This window comes from Brachyhypopomus gauderio, chromosome 17 (assembly GCF_052324685.1).
Source record: "Brachyhypopomus gauderio isolate BG-103 chromosome 17, BGAUD_0.2, whole genome shotgun sequence".
Taxonomy (NCBI): Eukaryota; Metazoa; Chordata; class Actinopteri; order Gymnotiformes; family Hypopomidae; genus Brachyhypopomus; species Brachyhypopomus gauderio.
The window spans coordinates 7,883,152-7,911,145 of record NC_135227.1 but is presented as its reverse complement, the minus strand read 5'-3'; the positions used below and the strand labels follow the sequence as shown (position 1 = coordinate 7,911,145).

The 27,994-nt window shown below is 43.5% G+C and overlaps 2 protein-coding genes across 5 annotated transcripts; one reads left to right on the top strand and one right to left on the bottom strand.

The window, feature by feature from the left end:
* Positions 1 to 140: 140 nt before the first annotated feature.
* Positions 141 to 4,954, bottom strand: c17h8orf74 (chromosome 17 C8orf74 homolog). Of its 3 annotated transcripts, none has more exons than XM_076979111.1 (4): positions 4,827 to 4,954; positions 3,943 to 4,132; positions 3,320 to 3,717; positions 141 to 1,401 (listed from the first exon to the last, which is right to left on the bottom strand). In XM_076979111.1, exons 1-4 carry the CDS (start codon positions 4,872 to 4,874, stop codon positions 1,195 to 1,197), a joined length of 843 nt encoding a protein of 280 aa, XP_076835226.1. In that variant the 5' UTR covers positions 4,875 to 4,954; the 3' UTR covers positions 141 to 1,194. The 3 variants fall into 3 exon arrangements, with proteins under 3 accessions (XP_076835226.1, XP_076835228.1, XP_076835227.1); XM_076979113.1 differs by having other exon boundaries at positions 3,943 to 4,128; positions 4,827 to 4,905; XM_076979112.1 differs by lacking the exon at positions 4,827 to 4,954 and adding an exon at positions 4,294 to 4,790.
* On the top strand, positions 4,049 to 27,704 carry rp1l1a (rp1 like 1a). 2 transcript variants are annotated; one of them, XM_076979109.1, is made up of 4 exons: positions 4,049 to 4,387; positions 19,029 to 19,667; positions 20,072 to 20,249; positions 20,528 to 27,704. In XM_076979109.1, the coding sequence occupies exons 2-4, from the start codon at positions 19,044 to 19,046 to the stop codon at positions 26,422 to 26,424; spliced, it is 6,699 nt and encodes a 2,232-aa protein (XP_076835224.1). In that variant the 5' UTR covers positions 4,049 to 4,387; positions 19,029 to 19,043; the 3' UTR covers positions 26,425 to 27,704. The 2 variants fall into 2 exon arrangements, with proteins under 2 accessions (XP_076835224.1, XP_076835225.1); XM_076979110.1 differs by lacking the exons at positions 4,049 to 4,387; positions 19,029 to 19,667; positions 20,072 to 20,249 and adding an exon at positions 20,282 to 20,333.
* The last annotated feature ends 290 nt before the right edge of the window (positions 27,705 to 27,994 follow it).

The following is a 27,994-nucleotide window of genomic DNA, read 5'->3' as shown; positions in this document are numbered from 1 at the left end:
ATTCCTGTGGTGAGGTACTGAAGTCTGCAGTGAGTCATCCTGTGATATTCCATCCCAGTAAAGCACATAAGTTGTACAGTCACTTCCAAGTGATTGTGTGATAGTATGTGCCAGTGTGTCTTAGGAATTCTGCTGCACCATTTTACTGGTCTCCCCACTCTGACAGATCTCTTTGCTAGGACAGGTCTCTCTGCTATGACAGGTCTCCCTACTCGACCCATTTCTAGGCTCACACGGGGCTTGTTTATTAGCTGAGGAGTTTAAATACATTGCGTTATGTTAAAAGCTAATTTCCTGGCATTTTTGTATCCTTAGAGTGAAATGTGAAACCTTTAAATGATACTCATTCCTAGTCTGAATGCTGAAATCAAAAATGAAGTGTCACTGAATTGTGTTTTTATTTTATGTTGTTTTATCAATTAACATGCATAAGAACATATGCTTGGGTTTGTTACTGTATACCAAATATTTATGATACCCTTTTCACAGAAGGTAAATACTTGACATTTTATAATTGCTTTACATTTTTTGTGTCTTTTTGCAGTTTTGGTGTATTTTTTCACGTTCATACAATACACTGTTCTTGAGTTGGTAGTAATATACAATTGTAACATTTAGCTTTTATTTGTTATTTATTCTACCATATGTATGCACAAAGAAAAACAGTTTTAGATTGCTATTTATAGGAACAGCTGTTACGAATATGGTGCTTGTTATTGAAAGACAGAAAGCAACTCCCTCTGCACTCTGTCCCAGTTAAACCCTTTTGCCCATAGAATGGCATTCATAACGCTTAAGGACCACTCCTTAATTATAGACGTGATTTAAAGTATATTTTTCTAAAACAATGATTTCTCTTTGCTGTTTATTTCTGTCATTAAAGATTTTTGCCATGTTTTTGTCCTTGATTTATTATTCATGTAATATACTTATTCACCTTATGTACTATGTAACTACAACATCATGGAATGATTCTCAGATTCAGTGTTTTATTCTTTGTGTCGATTATGTGCTTTATATGCATGTCTTATTCATATACAGAGCGCATTCACTTAGCACTCATACTAATGCCTACTACTAAGTGTAGCTGAGCAAGCATCTTCAGCAAAAGTGGGATTCAAAATTCTGTATTTTACTACATTAACAATGATTTTCAATGTTTTCCTCTAAATATTGAGATTATCCTTGTTGACCTCATTTCTTTGTTGGTTTTGTGGACCTCGGTGTGGAGAGCTTCTCAGAGAAGCCCAATGAGTTTGAAGACTGTTCTGGTAACAGAAGAGAACTCTGCCTCAGTCTTAGGTCCAGCAGCTCCTGGACAGCTTTAATTTCCTGCAGCAGAACATCCTTTACAGTGTCTCCTTGTGCCTGCAAAAAGGCACGTACCGTGTTTTCCACTGCCTAAAGGGAAGTCCCAGAAAAGATCAGGAAGAGGACACACAGCACTTTCTCATCCTTGATAAAAGTGCAAAATACCCAATTGTACAGTTATTCTATAAGAATATTGAATATAAAAATAAATATACCCCAGATTCTTAACAAACACAATTGGTTTATCGAGCCTAGCTGGGGTTGAGAAACAACTGCCCCATGCTATTTTCACAAGTATTTAGGCCTACACTTATGCTGATTTACCACTGAACACGTGTGCACACATTTACAGTAGCACTTTACAGCCATGAAGAACCATACATATTTACAGTTGTGATCAAATTTATTCAACCCCCAATGCTGCGAAGGGTTTTATGGAATTCAGTGCACATTTGTAATTGTGTTCATAATGAAATCTTACAAGGACTTGTTAAAGAACTAAATGCAACTAAGATAGCATCAATTTTTTTTGTCATAAAGTATTAAATGGCCTTTTTGTGATTTCTTCATTGACACAATTATTCAACCCCTTTACGACTACCACTCCTAAGAACAGAGGTTCATTCCAGTGTTTTCCATCAGGTATTGAAAACATCTGTGGATGTCAACGAGCAGCAATCAAGCATGATAAGCACCAATTAGGCAGATTTAAAAGGACTGTGATACTCAGCTCCTTCTAGAATATACTGGTGTGTTTCCAAGCATGGTGAAGGCAAGAGAATGGTCCCAGAAGACAAGAGAAGAGGTTATTGCTCTTCACAAGAATGGCAATGGATATAAAAAGATTGCGAAGTTGTTAAATATTCCAAGAGACACTATCGGAAGTATCATTCGCAAGTTCAAGTTAAAGGGCACAGTGGAAACGTTACCTGGTCGTGGCAGAAAGAAGATCCTGACCGCGACTGCTGTGCGCTACCTGAAGCGTAATGTGGAGAAAAATCCCCGCGTGACTGCTAAGGAACTGAAAAAAGACCTGTCAGATGTGGGCACTGAAGTTTCAGCTCAGACAATAAGGCGCGCACTGCATAACGAAGACCTCCATGCCAGAACGCCCAGACGCACCCCCTTGCTGACTCCAAAGAACAAGAAAAGTCGACTGCAGTATGCCAAAAGTCATGTGGACAAGCCACAAAGGTTTTGGGACAGTGTACTGTGGTCAGATGAAACTAAATTAGAACTGTTTGGGACAATGGACCAGCGCTATGTTTGGAGAAGGAAGAACCAGGCTTATGAACAAAAGAACACCTTGCCTACTGTGAAGCATGGCGGGGGGTCAATTATGCTTTGGGGCTGTTTTGCTTCTAATGGTACAGGAAAGCTTCAACGTGTGCAGGGTACCATGAATTCCCTTCAGTACCAGGAGATCTTGGAGGAAAATGTGATGGAGTCAGTCACAAACCTGCGGCTTGGGAGACGTTGGACCTTCCAACAGGACAATGATCCGAAGCACACATCCAAGTCCACTAGAGCATGGTTGAACATGAAAGGCTGGAACATTCTAGAGTGGCCATCGCAATCACCAGACTTAAATCCAATTGAGAACCTCTGGTGGGACCTAAAGAAGGCAGTTGCAGTGCGCAAGCCTAAGAATGTGACTGAACTGGAGGCTTTTGCCCATGAAGAATGGGCTAAGATACCCATAGGTCGCTGCAAGACACTTGTGTCAAGCTATGCTTCACGCTTGAAAGCTGTCATAACTGGAAAAGGATGTTGTACTAAGTACTAAAAAATAATGTCACTAGGGGGTTGAATAAAACTGATAATGATGTGAGCACAGTAAAGACATTTGTGGTTATTCCATCATAAATATTATGTTATGTTTGTCTAATTTATAAGTGCCTCTTTGATATAATTGTAAATAAGATGACTGAAATGATCAAAATCAATGTCAAACTGGCCAAAACACTTTATTTCAGTGGGGGTTGAATAAATTTGATCACAACTGTACCTGTTTGCTCAATCTGTCTAAGAGCGAAAGGTTACCAAGACTGGCTTGCAGTTCAGTAGTCAGTCGTTCCTTGGCCTGCTCTTTGAGTCTGTGGATTTCTGCCTTTTTCTCAGCTTCAGCTGCCTTTAGTCCTTGCAAAGCCTGCTGCTTCTCCCACGTGGCCATTTCTGTGCCCTCGCTCAGTGGTAGGGGGTGTGGTGGAGCACAGATCTCAAGGTGCGAATGCATGCGTTGGAGATTCACCTGTCCGTTTAGAAAAGCCTGGTAGAGGCGGTGGTTACAGACACAGGTCTCCACGATGAAGTCGTACAAAGCTTTGTGCTGATCACGAGGGAGTGGAGGCTGACACTGCGCCAAGCATCTCTGGATGAGAGAAATTACCTCAGATTTCTCCAGCCCTGACACAGGAACACAGATAGGGTTACACACCTATTCTCCGTCAAAAACATTTTAGGACTAATTATAGTCATAAGATGTAAAGAAAACCATGCCATATTCAAATCTGTTCAATGCTGAAAAAAGTGATTTGATTGTATGCCACGTAGAATTGAATTCAGAAAGACAGTTGATTGCAGTTTCCCTGTTTAAAATGTAATAGACTGCATTAAATCCCAGTGTTTTACCTTTAAGCTCATAGAAGAGCACTTTAGTTATATTTGCCACTTGTGCCACTGCAGACCACGCAAGCCCACGCTGTACTGAATACATCACATTCTCATAGACGAACTCTTGGTGCAAATAGTGTCTTTTGTCGTCGCCTTCAGATTCACTCCACTGAAAACAGCTGCTCAGTCGCAAAATCCCCTTGTCTTTCTAAAACAAAATGGAGAATGATAACAAACCACGCAAACTAAAATAACGGAACGCCACATAAATGCTGGCTTTAAGAGTCCTGTACGTATTATGGTCCACCTTATCGGATTTAGCTCACTCACATCACCGCCTGCTCTTGGATCTAAGGTACTGGTGCATACCTGCCTTGAGGAGCGACCCACTGGAACCGGTTAATAACCACTGGCCATTATCTGATGTTTACTAGGATCAGCTGAATGACACTGGTTTAAAGAGGTAAGAATCTTTGTTGTACATATTGTCCATTGCGGTGAGTCCCGCCAGGATTTTCTGCTTTCTTAGTAGGACACGGCGTGATTTGAGGAGGAGTACGTGGTGCCGAACCTGTTGCAGGTCCGTTGCATTAGTCGCAAACAAAATTCTGCAGCAAGATCAGATTCATTACGACCCGTATAGACGTAAAGGACAGTGATCACACGGGTGTTGCGCACGACTGTTTATATCGGCAAAACAATAAACATAACCTAAAAATCTGTTGTCTTCCTTTTCTAAACCTACTAAGCCCTTTCCTCGTCTAATGGGCCAGCCTTACTAGATAGCTAGGATCCTTATAGATGTCACAAACAAACGACGGTCGTTTTGTCTAAGTTTAAAACCCACTGCAGAAAATGAACATGGTAAAAACAATAATTAAGATCGTAGTGTAGGTAATTACCTCAAGCCTTGCTATCTCCTGCAACACGTTCACTGTTATAGAGACCATGTTGTTAGAGAACGAACCATGCTGTTGTTAGGGAAATACTCGTTACTAGGGGACGCGCAGCCACCATGTAGGCCTGTTTGAATTTTAATATCCTAGTTGCAGTTTCAGGTGTAATGTGTGGTAGAGTACGTACAGTTCCTTTGAGCTGTTAAAACGCTTTAGAGTACGTTTTACTCTAATCAGATAGGCCTTATCATTCCAGGGCACTTCACCACGGTACCCTTTAAAATTAAAATTTGTCTTTAAAATTAATAAATACATTGTTAAGGTGCATTTGATATAAATGCGCAACATGCCTTGCTCTGGGGGAACTTGTAGTTAATATATTTTTTGCACAGATGGTGGAACAGCATAATCCTCTTTCATAGACTCACTCCTGCACCCTGTATGGAAGATAGCCTGCAATTGGTAATTACCCTAATGAAAGGAATAGTGAGTGTGTGGTTAACAATGCAGCCGTGTCACCCCATCCAGTGGGTCTCTGTAGGTGCTGAGAGACACTCTGCGTAGAAGGTGAAGTCACGATAGAGCCATGGCCTCTTTCTCCTTACCTGCTTGTGCGAAAGATGACAGCCATTTTCAGGGTTCTGCAGCCTGCTGAGCTGGCCTGCTGAACCACGTAGGCAGTGCCAAAATGTTTGGACATTTTTTTTTGGAACAGCACACACAACAATGAGTCCTTGGCCACAGGGTGAGCTGCAAATCTGTGTGAGGCATTCTGGGGATTAGATACAGAAGAGCAATGTGGCTATGGAGAGCATTTGGCAAAGGATGATGACCAAAAATGAACTGGGCCTTATCAAATGAGTAAGTCATAATTAAAAGTACAGTTTGTAGAACTGGGCACAGGAGCATGGCTACAGCATGCTGGATTTTGTCACGCTGAAGTAATGCCTTTGAATGTCAAACTCAATAGGGATGTTCTAAAATCCTCTGAGCTAATTAGGATTTACCCTCCTTGGTCAGATTAGAGACAGTTGTGTTGGTGGCATTTGAGAAAATGTCTGTTTATATGGTTTGATGTTCATGTTAAAGGATTATTGTACATATTGTTTTAACTGAAAGTTGTCTGCTGCAATAAGCAATACGTTTTTCAGCTGTTTTGAATGTGAATTGTACAAATACATTTGCCACAAAGCATGTGTTTATTTATAAACAAACAAACATTTATTTACACTCAGCACTCTTGCTTCTGTCTGGAACATGTCCTCTGTCTAGAACATGTCTTCATTCCTGTCTTCTTCCTCCTCTCGTCTAGTCTAGTCTAGTCTAGTCTAGTCTAGTGACCTAGAGCTTCCTCATTTGTTTGCATGCTATTTTCAAAAATACTGTCTTACATCAGAAGCTAGCAACTCAACATTTTCCGTAACAGCCATTTAATAGTACTCTTAGTAATACCATTAGTTGCTCTGTTGGTTGCAATCCCCCATGTTGTCTGTTATTCTTCATGTAATGTTAATATGTCAAGTAACTTTGTAACATCACCTGTGGGGTGCCACAAGCGTCTGTGTTGGGCCCAGTTCTTTTCTCTTTATATATGCTGCCCCTGGGTCAAATCATTAGGAAACACAATATTTCCTTCCACTGCTATGCGGATGACTTGCATGGATAAATTTCATGACTGTATAATTGATATTAAGAACTGGATGACCAACAATTTTCTTAAAATTAATGACAGCAAAACAGAGGTCATGATATTCGGTCCATCTACCATATCTGTCACGGTGACAGCTCCGGACCCCTCCTTGTGCAGGGCAGTCATGGCCTGGTGGTAGGGAACTGGTCTTGTGACTGTAGGGTCGTGGGTTCGATTCCCAGACCTGAGGCCATGACTGAGGTGCCCTTGAGCAAGGCACCTACCCCTAACTGCTCCCTGGGCGCCGGGCTAGGACTGCCCACTGCTCTGGGCACGTGTGATCCACAGCCCCCTAGTAATCACTAGTGTGTGTGTGTTCAACCTGCACAGATGGGTTAAAAGCGGAGGACAAATTTCGATTGCGGTGTAAAAAAATCATAATTGACAAAAATATGACACATTGTGGGCGTGTCGCTACATTGTCTGCATGCCGTTATGTCCATGTTTGTAGTTCCGTGGGTGTGGGTCGTCTGTGAGCGTGTTCGTAGTCTCACCTGTGCTTTGTCTCGTGATCACGAGGGTATGCGTTAATCACCTATTTAATGTGCGTTTCGCGCAATGTCTTGTGCTCGTCTTTGTCTAAAGTTCATGCCAGTGAGTGAGTGTTTTGCGTGCTTGCGCAATACGTGCTGGACTTTTTGTTTCGTGTTCATTAAAGTGTGTATGTGTTACTACTTCTACGCTCGTCATGCCTCCTCCTTCGGGCATCACAATATCCAAGAACCTAGGCTCATTAACCACCTTTTTAAAAGCACATGTTAAAAACCTTGAAGTTATTTTTTATTTTGATTTAAAATTCAAAAAGCAAATAAATGCAGTGGTCAGGAACAGCTTTTTCCAGCTCAAAACAATTACCAGGTTTTCTTAATATTTTAGATTTGGAAAAAGTCATCCATGCCTTCATTACATCTAGACTGGATTACTGTAATGCCCTGTATATGGGAATAAATGAAACATCTGTCAAACGATTATACAGCGCTGCCAGACTACTAACTGGTACCAAGAAAAGGGAGCACATCACTCCAGTCTTGGCTTCCCTGCACTGGCTCCCAGTACACTACAGTGTGCAGTTTAAACTGGCATTGATGGTTTTTAAAGCTCTAAATGGTCAGGCTCAGGCATATATTAATAACATGCTCTTTGTGCATAGGCCTTCTAGATCATTAAGGTCCGCATCTCAGAAACTTTTGACGGTCCCAAGATCTCGTCTAAAACTAAAAAGGGATCGTGATTTCTCAGTGGCTGCTCCCTATTCACATCAGGCTTGCCAATAATGTAAACACTTTTAAATCAAGATTAAAGCTAGACAGTTGGAGCACTTTAGATGATTATTATTAGGGGTGGGCATAGATAAATTCTTTAAATCTAGATTAATCTCACTGAAATCTTAAAATTAATCTAGATTAAAATGGCTCATTCAGAATATGCGTGCTGCCCAAGTAATGACTAAAAGTCAATCTTTGAGATAGGGCTTCTAAATACAGAGGGTGCATTAGACCAGGGGCTCATCTCCTGTTTCCAAAATGCATCAATGACTGCTTGAGAAAGCTGTTCTTGTCACGGTACAGCCCCTGACCCCTCCCCTTTGGGCATGTGTTTATGTCGTCTACGTCTAGTTGTCTGCGTCTGTGTATCATCGTGGATGTGGGTGTGTCCGAGTGTTCATCAGTTTCACCTGTGACTCGTCTCGTCATCACGCAGGGATTATGTGGTCTGTCTATTTCGCGCAGTGTCCCGTGCTCGTCTTTGTTAGAGTCCTACACGTGCCTGTTCTGTGTTAATGTTAAACGTGCGGTGTATGCGCTTTTCTTGTATTCGAATAAAGTGTCGCTGTGCGTAAAGTTGGACTCTGTGCCTCGTTTGTCGCCCTGCACGCAACGTCACAGTTCTACTTTGATACTTGAAGAAAAAAAAACCATGCTCAATAAAATATAGGCTACACATGTTCAGTGGTTTATTCAGTTAAATTTGAAAATAATACTATAATAATATACTAAGTATAATATTATAATACTATAATACTCCATCTGAATACTCGGAGGGCGGGCCATACACTGAGGGGAGCGAGATGGACTGCTCCCGGTGCCACACCCCAGGGGAGCCCATGATATGGAGCCCAGGTGGCTCGGAGGAGGGGATGGAGACGGAGGAACCCTCACCCGGAGCCAGACCAGAGGACTCCCTACCACGCGGAGGTGAAGTTCCCTTGTGGGGTTCGCGGATGCAAGAGAGCGAGCGTCGGCAGGCGTACCCGACCGCACGCACCCCGAGGGCGCGTGAAGAGACCGGTTGCACGCCTACCGAGAGGACTGCAGGGGCATCTGCCAGTCGTGCCGCTCACCGGTGGAGGGTTTGCGGCAGGAGCGCGAGGGAGACCGCCCTCTGCAGCGCCCGCAGCTCAGGGAGGATTTCCCTCTCTGGCAGCGCTCTTACAGGCGCGAAGCCTGGCTCCGTTTTCATGTGTCTTTGTTCCAGTGTTTGTGTCTGTCCCCGTATTGCTCCCGAATCCCCTTTTCCCTTTTGTGTCTAAATGTTCCTGTTTGTGTTTTTGTGAATGTTCCATGTTTTGTGTCTAATGTCTTTTCCCCTGTCTTCCCAGGGAGGGTGTTCTAAGCTGTTTGTGGTGGATTCCCCACCGAGGGCGATCATCTCCCAGACGCAGGACTGAGGGCTCCGGATCTGCCCATTGGCGTGGGTTCGGGGCATTCAGTTCTGTTGGCATCCCGGGATGGGTAGTGCCCTTGGTGAGGGGCTCTGTGTCAGGGCTGGCTCGGATGCCACGCCCTCTACCTCCGCACGGGGCACCCGAGTCAGTCCCAGACTAAATCGGCATAATCAGCAGTGATTCATCTCAGCTGTTTTATAGGCTTCTTAAGGAAGCTTGTGGAGACGAATCACTGCTGAATCGTTTTGGTCTCTTGCCGTTGCGCTTTCAGCCCGTCTCTCTCTCTGTGATATTGTTACGTTTCAAGGTGTCTCGCCACCGCTCTCTCTCTCTCTCGTTCCGCTGTTACTTATTCGAGTATCTACCTCCTGCGCCGCTATCTGGCCCCTCTCAAGTTTTCCCCAATCTGTTTTCTCTTCCTATCCATTGTTTATTGTTTTGGGAAGGTTGTCTTTATGTTGCGGCGTTTGCCTGCTGTCAGTCTTTCCCTGACGTCCTTAGTTTCGGTTTTCACGTGTTGAGGATTCCACGTGCTTTCTGTTTATAGTTTTTACCTTATTATTCCACGACATTATCTTGTCTGCTTACACGTTGATATTTCCGTGTTGTTTTCTGTTTGTATTTCTACCGTGCTCACACGGTTTAGTTTCCTTTTCGTTTTTGCGCGTCGTGTTTATTTTTCTCTAGTATTGTTTATTGCTCAGGTGTGTGTGTGTGCACGTTATCGCTCATTTTTTACGCTCTGCATTTTTTAACTAACCGGCACTTGGGTCCTCCCTTCTCTGTTTCTTACGTGGTGTGTACGTCTCTGTACTCACCTCGTTACAGAACGATTCAGCCTAAACATGGACCCAGCCGCTAAACAAGAGTCAGCAGAGTTAAGAGCTGCCCTCACCAATCAGGGACAGTTGCTTGGCAGCCACGACGAGGTTCTAAGGCAGATTGTTAAGCAGCTTAATGACATTACTGTCACTATGCAGACCCTAGCTGGTTCAGCTCCTGTTTCTCATGTTCCCCCTCCTGCTCGCCCAAGTGAACCATCTGTCTCAGCCTCACATCTTGTACCTACTCTCCCATCTCCGGCCCGCTATTCAGGAGATCCAGAGGGTTGCAGAGGGTTTTTACTACAATGTTCTCTAATATTCGAACAGCAGCCCTCCAGGTTTCCCTCTGAGCGTGCCAAAGTAGCCTACGTGCTGACGCTGTTATCTGAAAGAGCGTTGGCTTGGGCCACCCCTCTTTGGGAGTCTCAAGCGGAAGTATGTTCTTCCTATGAACGCTTCGCTACAGCCATGAGAAGCGCCTTTTACCATCCATCCTCAGGGGGTGTAGTGGGTCCACGTCTCTTGCGCCTACGTCAAGGGAGGATGTCAGTAGCTGACTACTCCCTAGAATTCCGAACATTGGCTTCAGAAAGTGGATGGGGTGCTGGTGCACTCATGGCAATCTTTCAGGAAGGGTTGTCAGACGACCTTAAGGATGAGCTAGTGCTTCGTGACCCCCCGGCTGACCTAGATGCACTGATTGCGTTCACGGTGCGTCTCGACAATCGTCGCCGTGAACGCAAAAACACTAAGAGGCTACAATTTCAGGGGGTTGATACTACACGTGCCTTAGAGTCACGTGAGACTGTTAATGAGCCGCAACCCATGCAACTAGGCCACACGCGTCTGTCCCCTCAAGAAAGACAGGCGCGTCTCCAGGGGGGTAGATGTCTTTACTGCGGTAGCGAGAGGCATCAACGTTCTAGATGCCCCGAGTTACAGGGAAAAGGAGCGGCCCGCCAGTAACACGGGAGGTCCTGGCGGGTTCTGTCCCAAACCCTCCTAACAATGGATTATATATCCATGTCTCACTTACCTGGCGAGGGGGGGAAGATAGGCGATTGTTGGCGTTTGTTGATTCAGGCGCCGCTGCCAACTTTATAGATGTTTCTTTGGCCAAAGAACTGGGAGTACCGCTCACCGACCTCGACCAACCACTGTCTGTGGCGGCTGTTGATGGACGTGCCTTAACATCAGGTGAAGTCAACAAGCAGACTATACCGCTTGATATGAGCATTGGGGGTCATAGAGCACAGTTGGCCCTTTATGTTATCAGTGCGCCCCAGATGCGTCTCATCTTGGGCTTTCCTTGGCTTCAACGCCACAACCCGGAAGTGGATTGGCTTTCCCGCACCGTCCGGAATTGGGGGGTCCTCTGCAAGGAAACCTGCTTAAGAAACAGTCCCGAAATCACCACCGGTCATACACCCGATCCAGTAGGCCTTACCCGAGTCCCTGATGATTACCACGACCTCAGGGAGGTCTTTAGCAAAAAGAAAGCTAGTTTCCTCCCTCCGCATAGAGCCTATGACATAGCCATAGATCTACTTCCGGGTTCTAGCCCCCCTAGGGGCTGTCTCTTCTCTTTGGCCGTACCGGAACGTAGAGCCATGGAAACATACATACAGGAGGCTCTGGCAGCTGGCTTTATCCGACCATCCACCTCTCCACCCTTTGTGGGGAAAAAAGATGGGGGACTAAGACCTTGCATCGACTACCGGGGGCTCAATAAGATAACTGTCAAAGACCGTCACCCTCTACCCCTCATGGCCACCACCTTTGAGGCCCTCCAGCAGGCCACCATTTTTACTAAGCTCGACCTGAGGAGCGCCTACAATTTAGTCAGGGTAAGAGAGGGTGACGAGTGGAAGACCGCTTTTATAACTCCATCTGGCCACTATGAGTATATGGTCATGCCCTTTGGTTTAATGAATGCCCCAGCCGTGTTCCAGCGCTTCATTAATGAAGTTCTCAGAGAGGCCCTGGACAGATACGTATTTGTATATTTGGATGACATCCTTATTTATAGTCACTCTGAGACGGAACATGTAAAACATGTCCGAAGGGTGTTGCAGTTACTCCTCGAAAGCCACCTCTATGTCAAACTGGAGAAGTCACTATTTCATGTCAAAGAAATAGGCTTCCTCGGTTATCACATAGCCCAGAACACCCTAGCCATGGATCCTTCTAAGGTTCGAGCTGGCGCTCACTGGCCCACTCCCACTTCACTCCGCCTGGTTCAAAGTTTTCTGGGTTTTGCTAACTTCTACCGCCGTTTTATCAAAGGTTTCAGCACCCTTGCTGCACCTCTGATCACTCTTACAAAAAATAAACCCGGTCCCTTTGTCTGGACTTCTGAAGCCCAGCAAGCGTTCGATCGCCTTAAGGGGCAGTTTACTTCAGAACCGGTATTGTGTATGTCCGATCCCGAATTACCGTTCGTGGTCGAGGTTGATGCCTCTGACCATGGGGTGGGTGCCATCCTCTCCCAGAGAACGGGGACCCCTCCTAAGCTCCATCCATGTGCTCACTACTCTCACCGCATGACACCCGCCGAACGGAATTACGATGTGGGGGACAAGGAACTGTTAGCGGTCAAGTTAGCTCTTGAAGAGTGGAGGCACTGGCTGGAGGGGGCCAAGCACCCCTTTCTTGTCTGGACAGACCATAAAAACCTGGCTTACCTCCAGCAGGCTAAGCGCCTGAACCCCAGACAGGCCAGGTGGTCCTTGTTCTTTGGACGTTTTGAATTTACTCTATCCTATCACCCCGTAAGTAAAAACGTCAAGCCCAATGCTCTGTCCCGCCAGTGGGAGTCGCCCCCTCACTCCTCTGAGCCCGGCACTATACTTCCAGCATCAAAAATAGTGGCCCCTCTTCAGTGGGCTGTGGAGACTGAGGTAAAGCAATCCCTGACTCGTGATCCTGGGCCCGGTGGTGGTCCCGCTGGTTGTCTTTACATCCACCCCAAACTACGGAAGAAAGTTATGGAGTGGGGTCACAATTCACCTTTTGCTGCTCATCCTGGGTCACGACGTACACTTAAGCTCCTTCAGGGTAGATTTTGGTGGCCCAGGATGGAGCAGGAGGTTGGTCGGTTTGTCTCTGCGTGTGAAACATGCACCAGAAACAAGGCTACGCACACCAAGCCTGTCAAGGCCTTGGACGCATGTGTCTTTGGACTTCGTCACCGGGCTACCCCATTCTCGGGGTAACACCACTATTCTTGTGATAGTGGATTGGTTTTCCAAGACTGCGAGATTCCTAGCTTTACCTCAGCTCCCCTCTGCCCGTGAGACCACCTCCCTTTTCTTGCATCACATAGTCCGGCACCACGGTTTTCCTACTGACGTTGTGTCCGATAGAGGACCCCAATTTACCAGTCGGTTTTGGGGTGCTTTCCTGAGTCTCTTGGGGGCCAAAGCCAGTTTGTCGTCTGGATTCCATCCCCAGACCAATGGACAAACGGAACGTACAAACCAGGACCTTGAACAGACGCTCAGGTGTTTGGCTTCCTCCAACCCCTCCTCCTGGTCTGACCAGCTCCTATGGGCCGAGTTTGCTCATAACACCCTGTGGCACTCGGCCCTCGGGATGTCTCCTTTTGAGTGTCTTTATGGGTATGCCCCTCCTATATTTGCTGACCAGGAGGAGGAAGTGGCTGTCCCGGGAGCTCGGGCCATGGTGCGACGTTGTCGGCTGGCCTGGCGTAGGGCCCGTAAGGCCTAGCTCTCAGCTTCCACCAGCTACTGTCGTAACGCCGACAAGCATCGCCTTCCGGCTCTTTCGTTTTGCCCGGGTCAACGGGTTTGGCTGTCCGCCAAGGACCTGCCGATACGTGGGGGTACCAGGAAGTTAGCGCCCCGTTACTTGGGTCCCTTCAAGATAGATAGGCGCATTAATCCGGTCACTTACCGGTTGCTGCTCCCGCCATCCATGAGGGTGCACCCCGTGTTTCACGTCTCCCGGCTCCATCCGGTCCTGTGTAGCCTGCCCCGTGCGCCACTGGCTCCCCGTATAGTGGACGGGGGCCCGGTGTACTCTGTCAACAGGCTGTTGGATGAGCGTCGTGTCCGGGGTCGTGTTCAGTACCTCGTGGACTGGCTGGGGTATGGGCCCGAGGAGCGGTCGTGGGTGCCCTCGTCCCTCATTGTTGACCGCTCTCTCATCCGTGACTTCCGCCGCGATAGGGCTGTTAATCTGGGCCCGCGTGGTCTTGGGCCTAGAGGGGGGGGGCTCTGTCAAGGCTGGCTCGGATGCCACGCCCTCTACCTCCGCACGGGGCACCCGAGTCAGTCCCAGACTAAATCGGCATAATCAGCAGTGATTCGTCTCAGCTGTTTTATAGGCTTCTTAAGGAAGCTTGTGGAGACGAATCACTGCTGAATCGTTTTGGTCTCTTGCCGTTGCGCTTTCAGCCTGTCTCTCTCTCTGTGATATTGTTACGTTTCAAGGTGTCTCGCCACCGCTCTCTCTCTCTCTCTCTCTCGTTCCGCTGTTACTTATTCGAGAATCTACCTCCTGCGCCGCTATCTGGCCCCTCTCAAGTTTTCCCCAATCTGTTTTCTCTTCCTATCCATTGTTTATTGTTTTGGGAAGGTTGTCTTTATGTTGCGGCGTTTGCCTGCTGTCAGTCTTTCCCTGACGTCCTTAGTTTCGGTTTTCACGTGTTGAGGATTCCACGTGTTTTCTGTTTATAGTTTTTACCTTATTATTCCACGACATTATCTTGTCTGCTTACACGTTGATATTTCCGTGTTGTTTTCTGTTTGTATTTCTACCGTGCTCACACGGTTTAGTTTCCTTTTCGTTTTTGCGCGTCGTGTTTATTTTTCTCTAGTATTGTTTATTGCTCAGGTGTGTGTGTGCGCGCATTATCGCTCATTTTTCACCAGAGGTGGGGACTCGAGTCACATGACTAGGACTCGAGTCAGACTCGAGTCATTAATATTAAGACTTTTGACTTGACTTGAAAAAATATTCAGAGACTTAGACTTGACTTGGACTTTTACACCAATAACTTAGGACTTGAATTGGACTTGAACCTGTTTACTTGCAAAGACTTGATTTTTTTTACCCCAAATCTAAATCTAAAACGCATATTAATATTTATAAAGTGCGCCCCATTAATTTCATTTCCGTCCTTCTGACGCAGACCGGCGTTACACCAGATTCTGTGACCGTCGAGTTTTGTGACCACAGGGGGCGCTATTTCACAGTTTTTGTTCAGAGGCACAAATGCTTTACGAATGCTACGTAAACTACGCTGATGCACTTTCTTTACTCGTTTTGTTGGTATCCACGAGCCAAAATATGACCAATATATGAATATATGACCAATTCTGACAGCAGCCATCAGAATATGTGACCCCGCTGAATCTCCAGGTAACAATAGTAGCCTACACCGTGACCCCACAATAACAGAAAACAATGAAAAAATAACCCTAACCTTTTATTAGTCTATATTTAAACATTTTATCCAAATGTTTAGAATAACCATTCGTAATGACAGCATCTTGCTTACGATTAAGCTTGCTATTTTCTTGTAAAATGAAAACGAAACATTCTTGTTTAAGTACATTTATGTAATTAAGAGAAGATAAAATGTAAATGATCTGTCATCTTTTGGCTGGCGGACACCAACAAAACGAGTAAAGAAATGCATCAGCGTAGCATTCGTAAAGCGTTGGTGCCTGTAAAAAAAAGACTCGAAAGGACTTGAAATTCCAAGTTTCAGACTTGGGACTTGACTTGACGGTTGCCTGTCTTGACTCAAGACTTGACTTGAGTTGACTGTCTTTGCTTGAGACTTGACTCGGGACTTGAGGATAAAGACTTGGACTTACTTGAGACTTTCAAAACACTGACTTGGTCCCACCTCTGTTTTTTACGCTCTGCATTTTTTTACTAACCGGCACTTGGGTCCTCCCTTCTCTGTTTCTTACGTGGTGTGTACGTCTCTGTACTCACCTCGTTACACTCTGTCACGGTACAGCCCCTGACCCCTCCCCTTTGGGCATGTGTTTATGTCGTCTACGTCTAGTTGTCTGCGTCTGTGTATCATCGTGGGTGTGGATGTGTCCGAGTGTTCATCAGTTTCACCTGTGACTCGTCTCGTCATCACGCGGGGATTATGTGGTCTGTCTATTTAGTGTGCGTTCGCGCAGTGTCCCGTGCTCGTCTTTATTAGAGTCCTACACGTGCCTGTTCTGTGTTAATGTTAAACGTATGCGACTCTTCCCCTGGGCTGCCCAGCGTCAGCAGCATTAGCAAACAGGTGCTTTGTGTTTAAATGGTACTTCAGACTGGTAAAACTCCTTCAATAAACTAATTCCGCGTTGCATAAGGTGCAAACAACTTTAGTCTTATCAATGTGTCCATTAGGAAGCTTCTTAAAAATGAATTTTCCATGAAGCAAGCATGGTGGCTTCGTAGCTGCATTCATGTAAACACTTGTGTGATTTGTTGTGGTAGTCTTTGTAATTCACAGGTTTGAAAACTCGTTCTCGCCCCCTACTGTGCAGTTTGTTTAGGAATACACCCGAGCTAAACTATCAAGGTGAAAGTCATCATAGTTTGCTTACCTATTTTGACCCAGCTCCCAACCCAACTTTAAGAATTAATTAATGGCAATATTTTTTATATCGCCCGATAAGAGTATTACATTATCGAACGCCGTTAACGCCGATAACGGCGATAACGGACCACCACATGTGTTGTTTTATGTACTGAATGAAGTGGACAAATGCGGTATTAATATGTAAACCCTGTACAGAACTTTGGTTTTAAATGTGCTATATAAATAAAAATTTACTTATTTACTTACTTACATCATTTGTGCACACATACATGATGACAGTGAAGTGGGATTTCACTTTAAATTTGTTGTATGTATAGAACAGCACTGGATAACCTGTTATGCTACTGCTGTTGCTATTTCAGCTCCTGGACCCTAAAAGGCATCTGTGTCAGATTAGTGATATGCCTCTCTGGCTTTATAGCACACTGCTCCCAGTAGTCTCACAAGCACCAAATGGGGATTCTAACAGCAGAGAAGGAGGACTTTAGTCTTTTGTAACACATTCAGTTTCTGAATACTTTGCTTTGCAATTGAAACATTTGTAAGCATAATTAAGCATATTTAGAAGAGAGTGTTTTTTCATTTATTCATAGTATGAGGTTTATGTTCATGTATGAGTAAATGTAAATACACTTATAAAATAAAGACTTCACGGATTAAAAGGCTTTCACAAATACCTACCAGCCCTAATCTCTTTTCATCTGAATTTATCCCATGTTTTGTGAATTATCACAAACAAAATACAATAAACCAGTTGTATACAGGTTGTACAATATACTATTAAAACTATGTCAAACTGATTCAGTAGTTGTACAGTGCTAATAATGCCAAGTAGAGAACTGTTGCTCAAAAAAAGTTCAAAATTTATAAAGTTTACTTATAACAGCCTAAGTTGCAGCCTAAGCAAAGAGTTACATTAAGGTAACAGAGGGTCACTTTATTTAAGAGAGCTGAGGATGCTCAGGCTTTGCTAGAGATTACAGTAAGCCCCAGCCTTGGCAGAGTAGGAGTGAATTAACAGAAGTACATGTCATACACATTGTGGAAAGCTTTCCGAATGTACAACTACTAGACATTAGTTTAATACTTAGAATATATACTTAATATTATTGACAATCATATCCTGTAGACTACATTGTTTCTTTTCATTTGTTTAACTTTTATGGTTTATTTTCTTCTTCTCCATATTCTTATTATTAAATTATAAATATAATTATTGTTAAAATAATTACTTTTAACTGCCGTGATGTGACACTGTGAAATCTGACTGTTAAAATTGAAGAATTACAAATCCATAAAAAGATAATTTAGGAATATTTCAGAGAAGATTTTGTGGCCTAATTATCTCATCTGAATTATGGCATGTGAATGAAATTACAAACTACCTGTATGAGATGCTGTTCTCTGCAGGCTAAATTCTAATATCACAGCTAACAACTTTTCAGAAATTAGCTTGCCTTCAAAATTGGTTTTCTCCTCTCCTAAGTCACCTAGAAGTGGGTGGTAAGATCTGCAGGAGACTGGTTTGAGTTGTTTCCAGTGTATGTAAGATGCAGGTCAATTATAGATTGGTTGTGGCTTGAGTAAATCCTCTAAATATCAATCAACTCCTTTCAATAATGCTGTCCCATCTAGGGAAAACTCTAATGATATTACAAATTGTCCAGGTTCCAAAAGAACAAAGAACTGTGTGTGTGTGTGTGTGTGTGTGTGTGTGTGTGTGTGTGTGTGTGTGTGTGTGATGAGAGAGACAGCATCTGAGCCAGGGGCACGCAAATGTCAGTGTTTATACCAAACCTTAAAGTAAATTCTTCTCAGTCACATGAGTAGTGATTTCTCATATATCTTTCTGTACTTTTTGTTTCCCTGTGCCCAATATTTTCATTCCAAATTCCTTTTGTCTAACCAGTTGGATACAATATGTTTGGGTTTTTCAATGTTTGCTATATTAAATTTTCATGAAACTTGCTGCTGGGTTTTATGCTGTCTCTTCTTAGAAAGTACACCAACCAGAGTTGAATATTTAGTGATATTACCAGACATGTTTTAGGAATGACAATGAATGACACTGGAATTATGTAATTAAACAGAGGAATACGTGATGGATGTCAATAAGCAGGTGACTGGGAGTGGGAAAATGACTGAGAATAGATCTGGTGTGTGTGTGTGTGTGAGGAGACATGTCCCTCTAACTGGGTGCTGTCCAAGCCATGACTATAAAAACAGCATCTGGTAATCCTTAGACATCATTTAATGCTTGCTTTCTTTGTGACGCCCAGAGAAATAAGGTTTAACTCTTAGAAACTTCTGCAGTGGAACAATTTGGTAAAATATCTTACTGAAAATCCTGTTTTTCTTGTTCTTGAACTATCTGTAACATTGTCCCACTCAGTTCCATGTTGCTGCAGTTCAGATTTTGAACATGTACATTTGATGTTGTCGCCAACAGTCTGCGTTGAGGAACATGCAGAAGGAAGGCTCCTCCAGAACAAATTACACCGTTAAGAATGACCCTCAATGTCCAGCATCCCACATCTCCAGAGTGACCAACTCCTACCCACCCAAGAAGATAACCTTCTTCAGGAGTGGGGACACCCAGTTCAGTGGCGTCAAGATGGCCATTCACACACGCAACTTCAAATGCTTTGATGCCTTGCTGGACGACCTCACACAGAGGGTACCTTTGCCATTCGGCGTGCGGACCGTTACCACACCTAAAGGCACCCATCCCATCCGGTGCCTGGAGCAGCTCAAAGATGGAGGCTGCTACGTCTGCTCCGACCGCCGCTCCATTAAACCTCTGGATGTAGAGGCGGCTGGGAGAAGGCCCAGTGTCTGGCCCAAGAGCGATCAACACAACAGCTGGAAGAAGCCAGTCCGCCCCGAGGAGCCCCCCACAGCACATTCTGGCCAGCAGCACCACTGGTTCCTGAAGAGGATCACACTGGTGAAGAACACTAACCCTTCAATGAGAAGGTCAATCACGTTAAGCAGGAGGATGGCCCGAAGCCTCCACGCCTTCATCAGCAAGATTTCCGAAGTCATGCAGTACCAAGTCAGGAAACTGTACACATTGGAAGGACAGAAGGTCAGTTCACTCTCTCTGCCAAATCTTTCTTAGCACTCTTGTTTGAACAATTTTACTGTTACTGATGTTGCATCAGTTATCAATTATTTTGTAAGAATGACATCAAGCAGTCATGTCCCCAGCATATGTTAAGTGGGTTGAAATATTGCGGTAGGCTTTATTACTCAGTGAAACACCACAACTGTGACTTTTGTAAAATAGTATTAAAGTTCTGATCAACTGATACGCAAACACGTTTCCTCAAATCCTCAGAAACAATAAAGAGATGGTTACAAAATGTGAACTTTTCACCTCCATTCACCTACATTCAAAATAGCAATAGCTTATAAACAACAGCTTTCACACAGCAGACTCATTGCTTAAAAAGCCCTTGTGCCCTAACTGTATATAATTGGCTCCAACAGATTGACAGTGTTCAGAGTCTGATGCAGTGCCCCAGTGTATTGGTGTGTGTGGGCCGGGAGCCCTTCAGGGCACTGCTGCCTGAGACCCTGGGGACACACGTCGAGGAGAACCTGCCTGGCATGAGCTCAACATCTCTCTCCAGCAACTGCAGCGAGGGACATGAGAACAAGAAATATGGTACAGCCTGACTGCACATTTCATCGTGATGACTTCATTACACTGAATCCCTGAAGAGAATGTTTGAGGAAACATTCTAATCAGGTCTTAGTGGTTTTCATTGTGATTCAAATATGAATAAATATATTGATTTCTTATTGTATTAATAGATACTAGTGTAGTAAGCAAATATATAAATAGCTGTTTAATATGTGCTAGGTACAAGAAAATGAACATGTACAGTATGCATACTAGATGCAATATAGATCTCACTATGATTTATCATACTGTATTTACAGTGAATTTTGGGCTTGAGACCAAGAAAAGCATCATTCATCCCAGATCGGATTCTTGTAATAAATCCATGAGATTCTCACTCTCCTCTGGGAAATCTTACCAGAATGGATTATGTGTGACCCCGGGACAGCCTGCTTGTGTCAACACTTGTCCCTGCACAAAGGAAGTCATACTGAATGATGACATTGAAAAAAGAGTACTTATTAACAAAGACGGTAGCCTTTCTGTGGAGATGAAAGTTCGCTTCCGGTTAGTCAGTGACGAAACCCTTCATTGGTCCACTGAAATCAAGAAGTCAACAGCAACTCTGAATAAATGTAGCCCTTTGAAGGAGGGAGATCCTCATTATTTTAAAGCCAAACCTGAATTCTCTGACCTGGAGTCAAGCTCTGCACATGAGGTCGAGGAGGGTGAGGAGGATTTTTCTCCAAAGCACCTGGATGAATCTTACTGTGCAAACTGCCAGGAGTATGATATTTGGAAAAACCCCATGTACAATGGGGGAAGAAAGTCACCTGGTTTTAGTAGCTCAGCTTGCAAAATCATGCACAAAAAGGCATCGGTGGAGAGTGTTCGCACCCCCTCCCGCTCCAGTGAAGGATTTACTGAGCATGTGGTAGAGAAGGCATCGTGCTTTCAAAAGACTGCTATAGAAAGGGAAAAAAGGGTTCAGTATTGTTCAGTAAATCACTGTTGCAGTGAGGTATCAACTACTCCTGCAAAAATGAGAAGAACCACCGAGGGCACATGTGAGAGTGATGCTGGATGTAAATGTCTCTCTGATGCGGACACAAAACCAAACACAGTTGATTTTCATGACTCGCTCTGTGATCCCGAGAGTTCTAAAGTCCCAAAAAAATATCACTCAGATTCTGCAGTCAGCGATTCATCTCAAGTTTTCGAGTCACTCAAAGAGGGTTGGTGTGATGATGATGACCTTCCCTCAATTGCTCAGGGAGCCTGTGCATGGTGTCAGGGTGAGAAACCTGGACAGTTTGTACATTGCAAAATCAGTCAAGCTTCAGAAAACATATGTTTATCCCCCCGGCCACCAACCAGTGCCTCAAACTGCTCAGCTCTTTCATCAAAACACAAAAAGTACAGAAATGTGCATCCGTCGCAAGAAATGCCACACCAGTTGAAGGATCATGCAAACACTTATAGGACAGACAGTGCCAGATCTATAGCTTCAAAAGTGTCCTCACGATCTCAGTCTTGTCGGTGTGGAGAGACGTTGCCAAGGTTAATGGCATCTGGCATGCACATTAGTTTTGGAGAGAGCACTCAGGTTGTAATGTGTAGGGGCAACAAAGTGTGTAATGAATCTAGAGCTAGAACGAACTGCCCTGGGACCTCAGAGTCAGATGTGTATGGTGCTGAGGAGGTGAGAGCGGGGGAAAGAGAGTGTGACGATAGTTTCATGAGCACCATGTCAGCCAACACAGGTGTTCTCTCAGGGCAATTTAGAAAGTCCACCGTATATCCATGTTGCAGCGGATGCAAAAATGCAGACACTGCTGAGTCAGGACTATCTGAAGATGCTCGGCATACGCAAGCTCAGGAAAATGAAGATGTTGAGGTTAAGTCACCTGGTGTCAGGTCACCTAGGTCACACAAGTCTAATGCATTTGCAAATCATACACGTTGTGTACCACAAATAGCTTCTCCTGTTTCAGATCTGCTTAAGAATGGTATACAAAATTATGGCGCAGACACAGCAGATACACAGGGAAAGTGTACTGAAAGTATACTGTTTGTTTTATCAAAACAATGCAACAATTCAGATCAGACAACAAGAGGCAGGTCATCTGACGCAGAATCCATGTGTTTTGAAAATGCTGAAGTGACAAATATTGAAAAGAAACCTGAAAGTGCTAGATCAGTGGAATCATACACATCCGCAAAGTCAAACACCAACCGTACAGTAAAAGATGGAGTATCAACATTAGGACAAGATTTAGGGGAAACTTCAACTAAACAGATGACATCTCAGGATGTTGAAGAAAATGATGGCCCTGTTTTATCAGCAAATAAAACTCAAAGTGGACATATGTTTCAAGAGCTGATACTGGAGTGTGCCATGTCAACCAAATCAAATTCCTCCTCTAAATCTGCCAAATCCCAGCATACTAATATCCCATCACCTATAGAACCAGACAAGACATATAACCTAGTGCCAGGAGAGAGCAAAAAGGAAAAAGCAGTTAATATATTAGCAGATAGTTCTAAAACATGTACAGCATTGAACACACTGAGAAAAAAACAGAATAAGATACAGCAAAATACAACACAGAGAGAATTAGGTGAAACAGAGAATGCTGCTACCCAAACTTCTGAAACTGAAGGAAAAGTACTTAAAGCACACTGCCTTGAAATATCTTATAGGTCTCACAAAGTGAACAACAACATTCCTGACACTGTATCACCAAGAAGGTCCAGCAAATGTCACTGTTCTTCATACCAAGAACTTATAGAAGCAAACTCTAACAACCACGATGGATGCCTCCGGACAATGGCAAGTGATCTGAAATCTGAAAAATCTCCAATTGCATGTCTTCATGGTCAGTTAGGTGAACTACTAAGTCCAACATCCACAGCCTCTATCTCTCTTGAACTCAATGAGGAAGACAAATGTGAACACCTAAGTGAAGAGTCCATTAGCAGCATGTCACACAATGTAGATGAGGAGAAGTGTCCAGCAGAGATAATGATACCTAAACCTGATGCATCAGACTGTGCCCTCAACAGTTCAGACAAGGCCATAAAAGCCAGTGGTATGAACTCAGCCCTCTCAGAGAATACAAAAAAGTCTTTTGTTTCGCAAGACCACTGCATGAATACTAAACAGGTTTTCTCACTTACTTCAGCAACTAAATCTGGGAGTATCCTATCAACAAAATCAAAGGCTGAAAACATGACAGATAGTCAGTTAAATGATAGCAGATGTGCTCTGCCCTCTGGTTGGTCAGGGTCATCGGATGTCTCATGCGATAAATCATCCTGCAGAGCCTCAAAGCCAAGTAAAAACAATTCATTCATAAAAAACAGCAAAGGTGCCACTCAAGCAGTCGATGGAAGCCAAGATGGTGATAAAAGTGAAATAGATAAAGCTTCAGCCATATTGGAAAGGTTCTCAAAATTGAGTCAAAATAAAATTGTCTCTGGAAAAGGTACGGCCACAAATTTGGCTAAGTGTAAGGATCAATGTGCTAAAAAGATCAAGAAAGGTTCCTTCTCAGACCTGGAAATAAATGGAAGTGGCACCAGCCTTATCCAGTCTGTTAAACCCTCCAAAGCAGGCAAAAGAGCACAGAAGAAAGGAGAGCAGACATCCAGGACAAATGCAGGGGCTGTGACTGATGTGTCACACAATGGTAAAGTTCTGAACAAAAACACGATGCCAACAATACTTCTTGGTTCTTCAAGTGACAGTGTTTTATCTCACACTCGGTCTGCGGTAGATTTGCTAGGGGAGAAGTCTGGAAATTCGGCTCCAGAAAACAGATCAAACACCTTTGAAGAGACAAAGAATTGTCTTAAGTGTGAAAAGAGTAGCAGGTATAAAAAGAGGGGAAAAAGCCTCTTGTCACAAAAGAATAGGGATCAGGGTTTAGAACTGATGCCATCTAATTTACCTAATGCATCTCCTGTAGAGGTTGTAAATGACTGGCTTAAAAAAATACCAGTTGATGGCCCAATGTTTGACATGGGGGATGAATTAAATGTGCACAGTGAAGCAGTCCCTGTTAATGCAGATGAGAGTTTGCACAAGGAAATAAGAGGAATGTCTGAAGATCTGATAAAAATTAAAGAATTTCAAGGGTCTGCAGGGAATGTCACTGTCAAGCAGGATGTCAGTGCCATACATGAAGAGACACTGACATGTAATAAGAAATCTCATACGGTTGCAGCCAGCAATAATTCCAGTGCTCCTGAAAAATTAGCCAAGAGAGAAATTTTACCTACACGCTGTCAATCCTCAGTACAGGTGATGAAGGTTCTGCTCAGTCCAAAACTGGACCGGTGCAATAGCTTGCCTGAGGTTTCACCCACATATGGGAAAAAATTAAGTACATCAGCCAAAGACCTACTAGACTGCCTTATTAATCAACAGTTAATTAACTCAAAAAATGACAAAGATGACAAATACGATGAAATATTAAGCATTTTCCAATCACTATGGTTTTCTGATCCCTCTGAAAGTGAGCAAGACAAGCATAGAATTAAAGACAATGGCTTAGCAGATGATGAATTTAACCCAAGGTCTTCATCAGGGATAGATGTAAGCAGTGGCTCTTTAGGGTCTGTCAGAGTTAGTGTATATGGTGGGGTTCAGAAATCAGATACAGCACAGGGTCGAATAGCACCCATTGCTGAACAGGAGCCTTCACTGCTGATTCATGAAAACACTGGTAAGAAGGGTGTGCATGACTCTGGTACACCAGGGAATGCAGAAGTTTCATATCCCACTTCACAACCTGTGACTCCAGACATTGCTGAGAGAGTGCGATGCAGTCCAGAAGTGGAAGAAACAAATGGGGAACAGCCAGAGGATGAGGAGGGCCTTCACGGTGAGGATATGATTCAAAGTGAAAATCAACAAAAAAGAAAGAAAATGGATACAACTTTCTGTAAAAAGTGCTGCAGAAATTACAGTAATACATTAAACCCAGTAGTTTATAAAGAAATGGATCAACTGGGAAATGCTAACTCGGGAACATGCCCATCCGTTCAGAGAGGTGCTTTTACAAAGAGCATTTCACAAGACCCAGACCCAGTTTGGGTTTTGAGCTTGTTAAAGAAAATAGAAAAGCAATTCATGTCTCACTATGCAAATGCAGTGGAAGAGTTCAAAGTAAAATGGGATTTAACTGACAATGAGATGCTTGATACAATAATCAGGGATGTAAAAGAAGAGGTTCATAAAAGAATACAGTCTAGTATAAATCGAGAGTTTCAGAAAATCCAAAGTCGAGCAGGCAGGACACCAAAACCACTAATAAGCAGTCTGTCTAGGGACTTTACGGCCCAAACTGACCAACGGCGAAGACTCCTTAAAGTGATGAGGAAAAAGTCAGTCCTTCCCAGTCCTGTCTGTGGTGCTGAGTTCAGTGAGCAGCGCAGCGAGGATGAGTACTGTCCATGTAACACATGCGTGAGAAAGAAGACTGCAGTCAGAACGGTCCAGCACATTGAAGCTCAGAGGTTGCCTCCAGTTGTGGTGGATTTTGATCTTAGAAGAATTCTACAAACAAAGCAGCTTATTCCTGTTCGCAGGCCTACAGAGTCAATGCAGGAAGATCCAATAAAAGAGACTGCTAACTGCTTTAGAGTACAAGAGAAGGGAAATTTAGATGTGCTTGGCGAGGAGCCAGAAGTGCACCGTGATATGAAAAGGCGGGCGGATGACTTTGGAAAAGCTGAGGAGGAAGTGAGATATTCTGCTGATGCTGATGAACACTTAACAGAGGATGCAGCTGCAGCCTCTGAGATCCAGAGTGCAGATGTAGGGGTAAATAATGATGGTGGAGAAGCAGGAGAAGAAGAACGTCTTGATGATGGGAAGGGGGCAGAAGAGGAGCGCTCCACCGGGCCAGCAGCAGGAGAAAGGAGGGAGGAAGGGGAGATTGAAACAGGCCGAGGGAGTGCTGAAGATGGAAAGGCTGAGGAGGGGAAGGGCGTACATGACCAGGGGAAAGGATCAAAGGACAAAGAGGGAGAAGCCAAACGATCAGAAACTGCAATGCGGGGAGGTGGAGAAGGAGAAGAGGAGGCTGAAGAGGATCAGGATCCACTTGACAAAGAATCTGGAGTTGTAGAGGGAGGAGAGCAGGAATGTGAGGGAGAAACCACCGACGAGGGTGAAAGAGAAGAAGAGAAGACAAAGCACAGGGAATGAGGAGAAAATCGAGCAGAAGAAGATGAGGGAATGGAGGCCAGGATGGCAGAGAATACAAAATGAAAACATCTAGTTGAATCCAAACCATGATCATTGGATTATTTCAAAATATCTTGCAGTCCAAGCAAAGCTAAAGGTGATTGTAGTTTTATAGAAATCTCCAGTGATTAACTGGGATCTTTTACAGAGTCTCAATGATGTGGCAATGAAGTGGAAGTATGGAATGAGGTAATTGAACGACAATTTACACATAATAGAAGGAATAGGTCTCCAATAAAGTTCAATAAACAAAGGAAGCCATTGGACAGAAATATTGAACTGTATGAGTTTTAGTCTCTCTTTGGACATTAATTCTACACTTTAAGAAATTTGTCATATTACTTGAGTATGTAACTACGAGTGTCGTGAAATATGGGACTAATATTCACCCTTATATTTAAACCTGTATATTATTGTATTGTAATATTATGTGTATATTTATATTTATATTTATAGATAACTATTGTTAAAACTAATTTATATTGAAGTGTAAAATTAATAAATATATATGTTTTAGTTTATAATAAATAAAGCAAACAAACAAATAACAAATATATTAATAAATTTGGTTAATATTCTTGACATACACACAAAACAGAGGACACCATACAATATGGACAGACCTTCACAGACTCCTTTACAGTGAACATTTTACTTCCAGGATGTTACAAATCCATCTTCCAAATCATACCTTACATGTGTAAAATGCAATATGTAGAAAAATCAGGTTAATTGTACAGAAGTAAGGAAGTCTCAAAAGTTTAACCAGCCATACAAAATGAAAACAAGTGTTCTGGAAGTTCTTTTCTCAGAAATAGTTTTTTTTCTCAGCAGAACATCTGGGAGAATGCTAGCACAAGCAACAATAATTATGTCTTTAAGATGAACAACACTATGTACCTTCCCAGAGTATATTAATAATAATCTGTTACAATCCCATCTTTTAGTTTTTGTTGTGAGAAAACCGACGGGTGCAAAGCCTAAGGGTGGAATTTGGAGTACTGCTGGAGGAATGTGAGGCCCTTTTAGTATGAGAAGAGCACTAGAACAAACATTTCTACATTGCTGTCTCAGTCGTTACATGCATTGCATTACGTGTTATTTACTAATTCTTGTATCTGTGAGATTTTCAGATTTTTGAACTGTTTTACAACGTGAACCCTCTTTTAATGCATGACACTTCAAACACATGGCCAGTGTTTGTAGAATACTGTTACTCTACTTTATGATCAATAAAACAATAAAATCCAAGAAAATCGGCATGTTACTTTTTACTAAACCAAATTGGAGACCATATTCTTTCTTGGTGGCTCCGTATGCCAATTGTATATGCAAAGGAAAACAGTGTTAATTTTGATACAATAATCAGGGATGTAAAAGAAGAGGTTCATAAAAGAATACAGTCTAGTATAAATCGCAGTATAAAGCGCAGACTTCCTCTTTGAAATACTTAACATCTATATGTGCATCAGAACATGTTGTACTATATTGTATGTAATAGTATTATTTGTGTGTCTAGGCACCAAAACAG

Coding starts and splice junctions, on each gene's coding strand:
- rp1l1a (XM_076979109.1), top strand. CDS start 19,044: ATGCAGAAGGAAGGCTCCTCCAGAACAAATTACACCGTTAAGAATGAC. Junction 19,668..20,071: donor ACACATTGGAAGGACAGAAG/GTCAGTTCACTC, acceptor TGGCTCCAACAG/ATTGACAGTGTTCAGAGTCT. Junction 20,250..20,527: donor ACATGAGAACAAGAAATATG/GTACAGCCTGAC, acceptor CTGTATTTACAG/TGAATTTTGGGCTTGAGACC.
- c17h8orf74 (XM_076979111.1), bottom strand. CDS start 4,874: ATGGTCTCTATAACAGTGAACGTGTTGCAGGAGATAGCAAGGCTTGAG. Junction 4,133..4,826: donor AGGAGATAGCAAGGCTTGAG/GTAATTACCTAC, acceptor ATTTTGTTTTAG/AAAGACAAGGGGATTTTGCG. Junction 1,402..3,319: donor TAGACAGATTGAGCAAACAG/GTACAGTTGTGA, acceptor ACTTCCCTTTAG/GCAGTGGAAAACACGGTACG.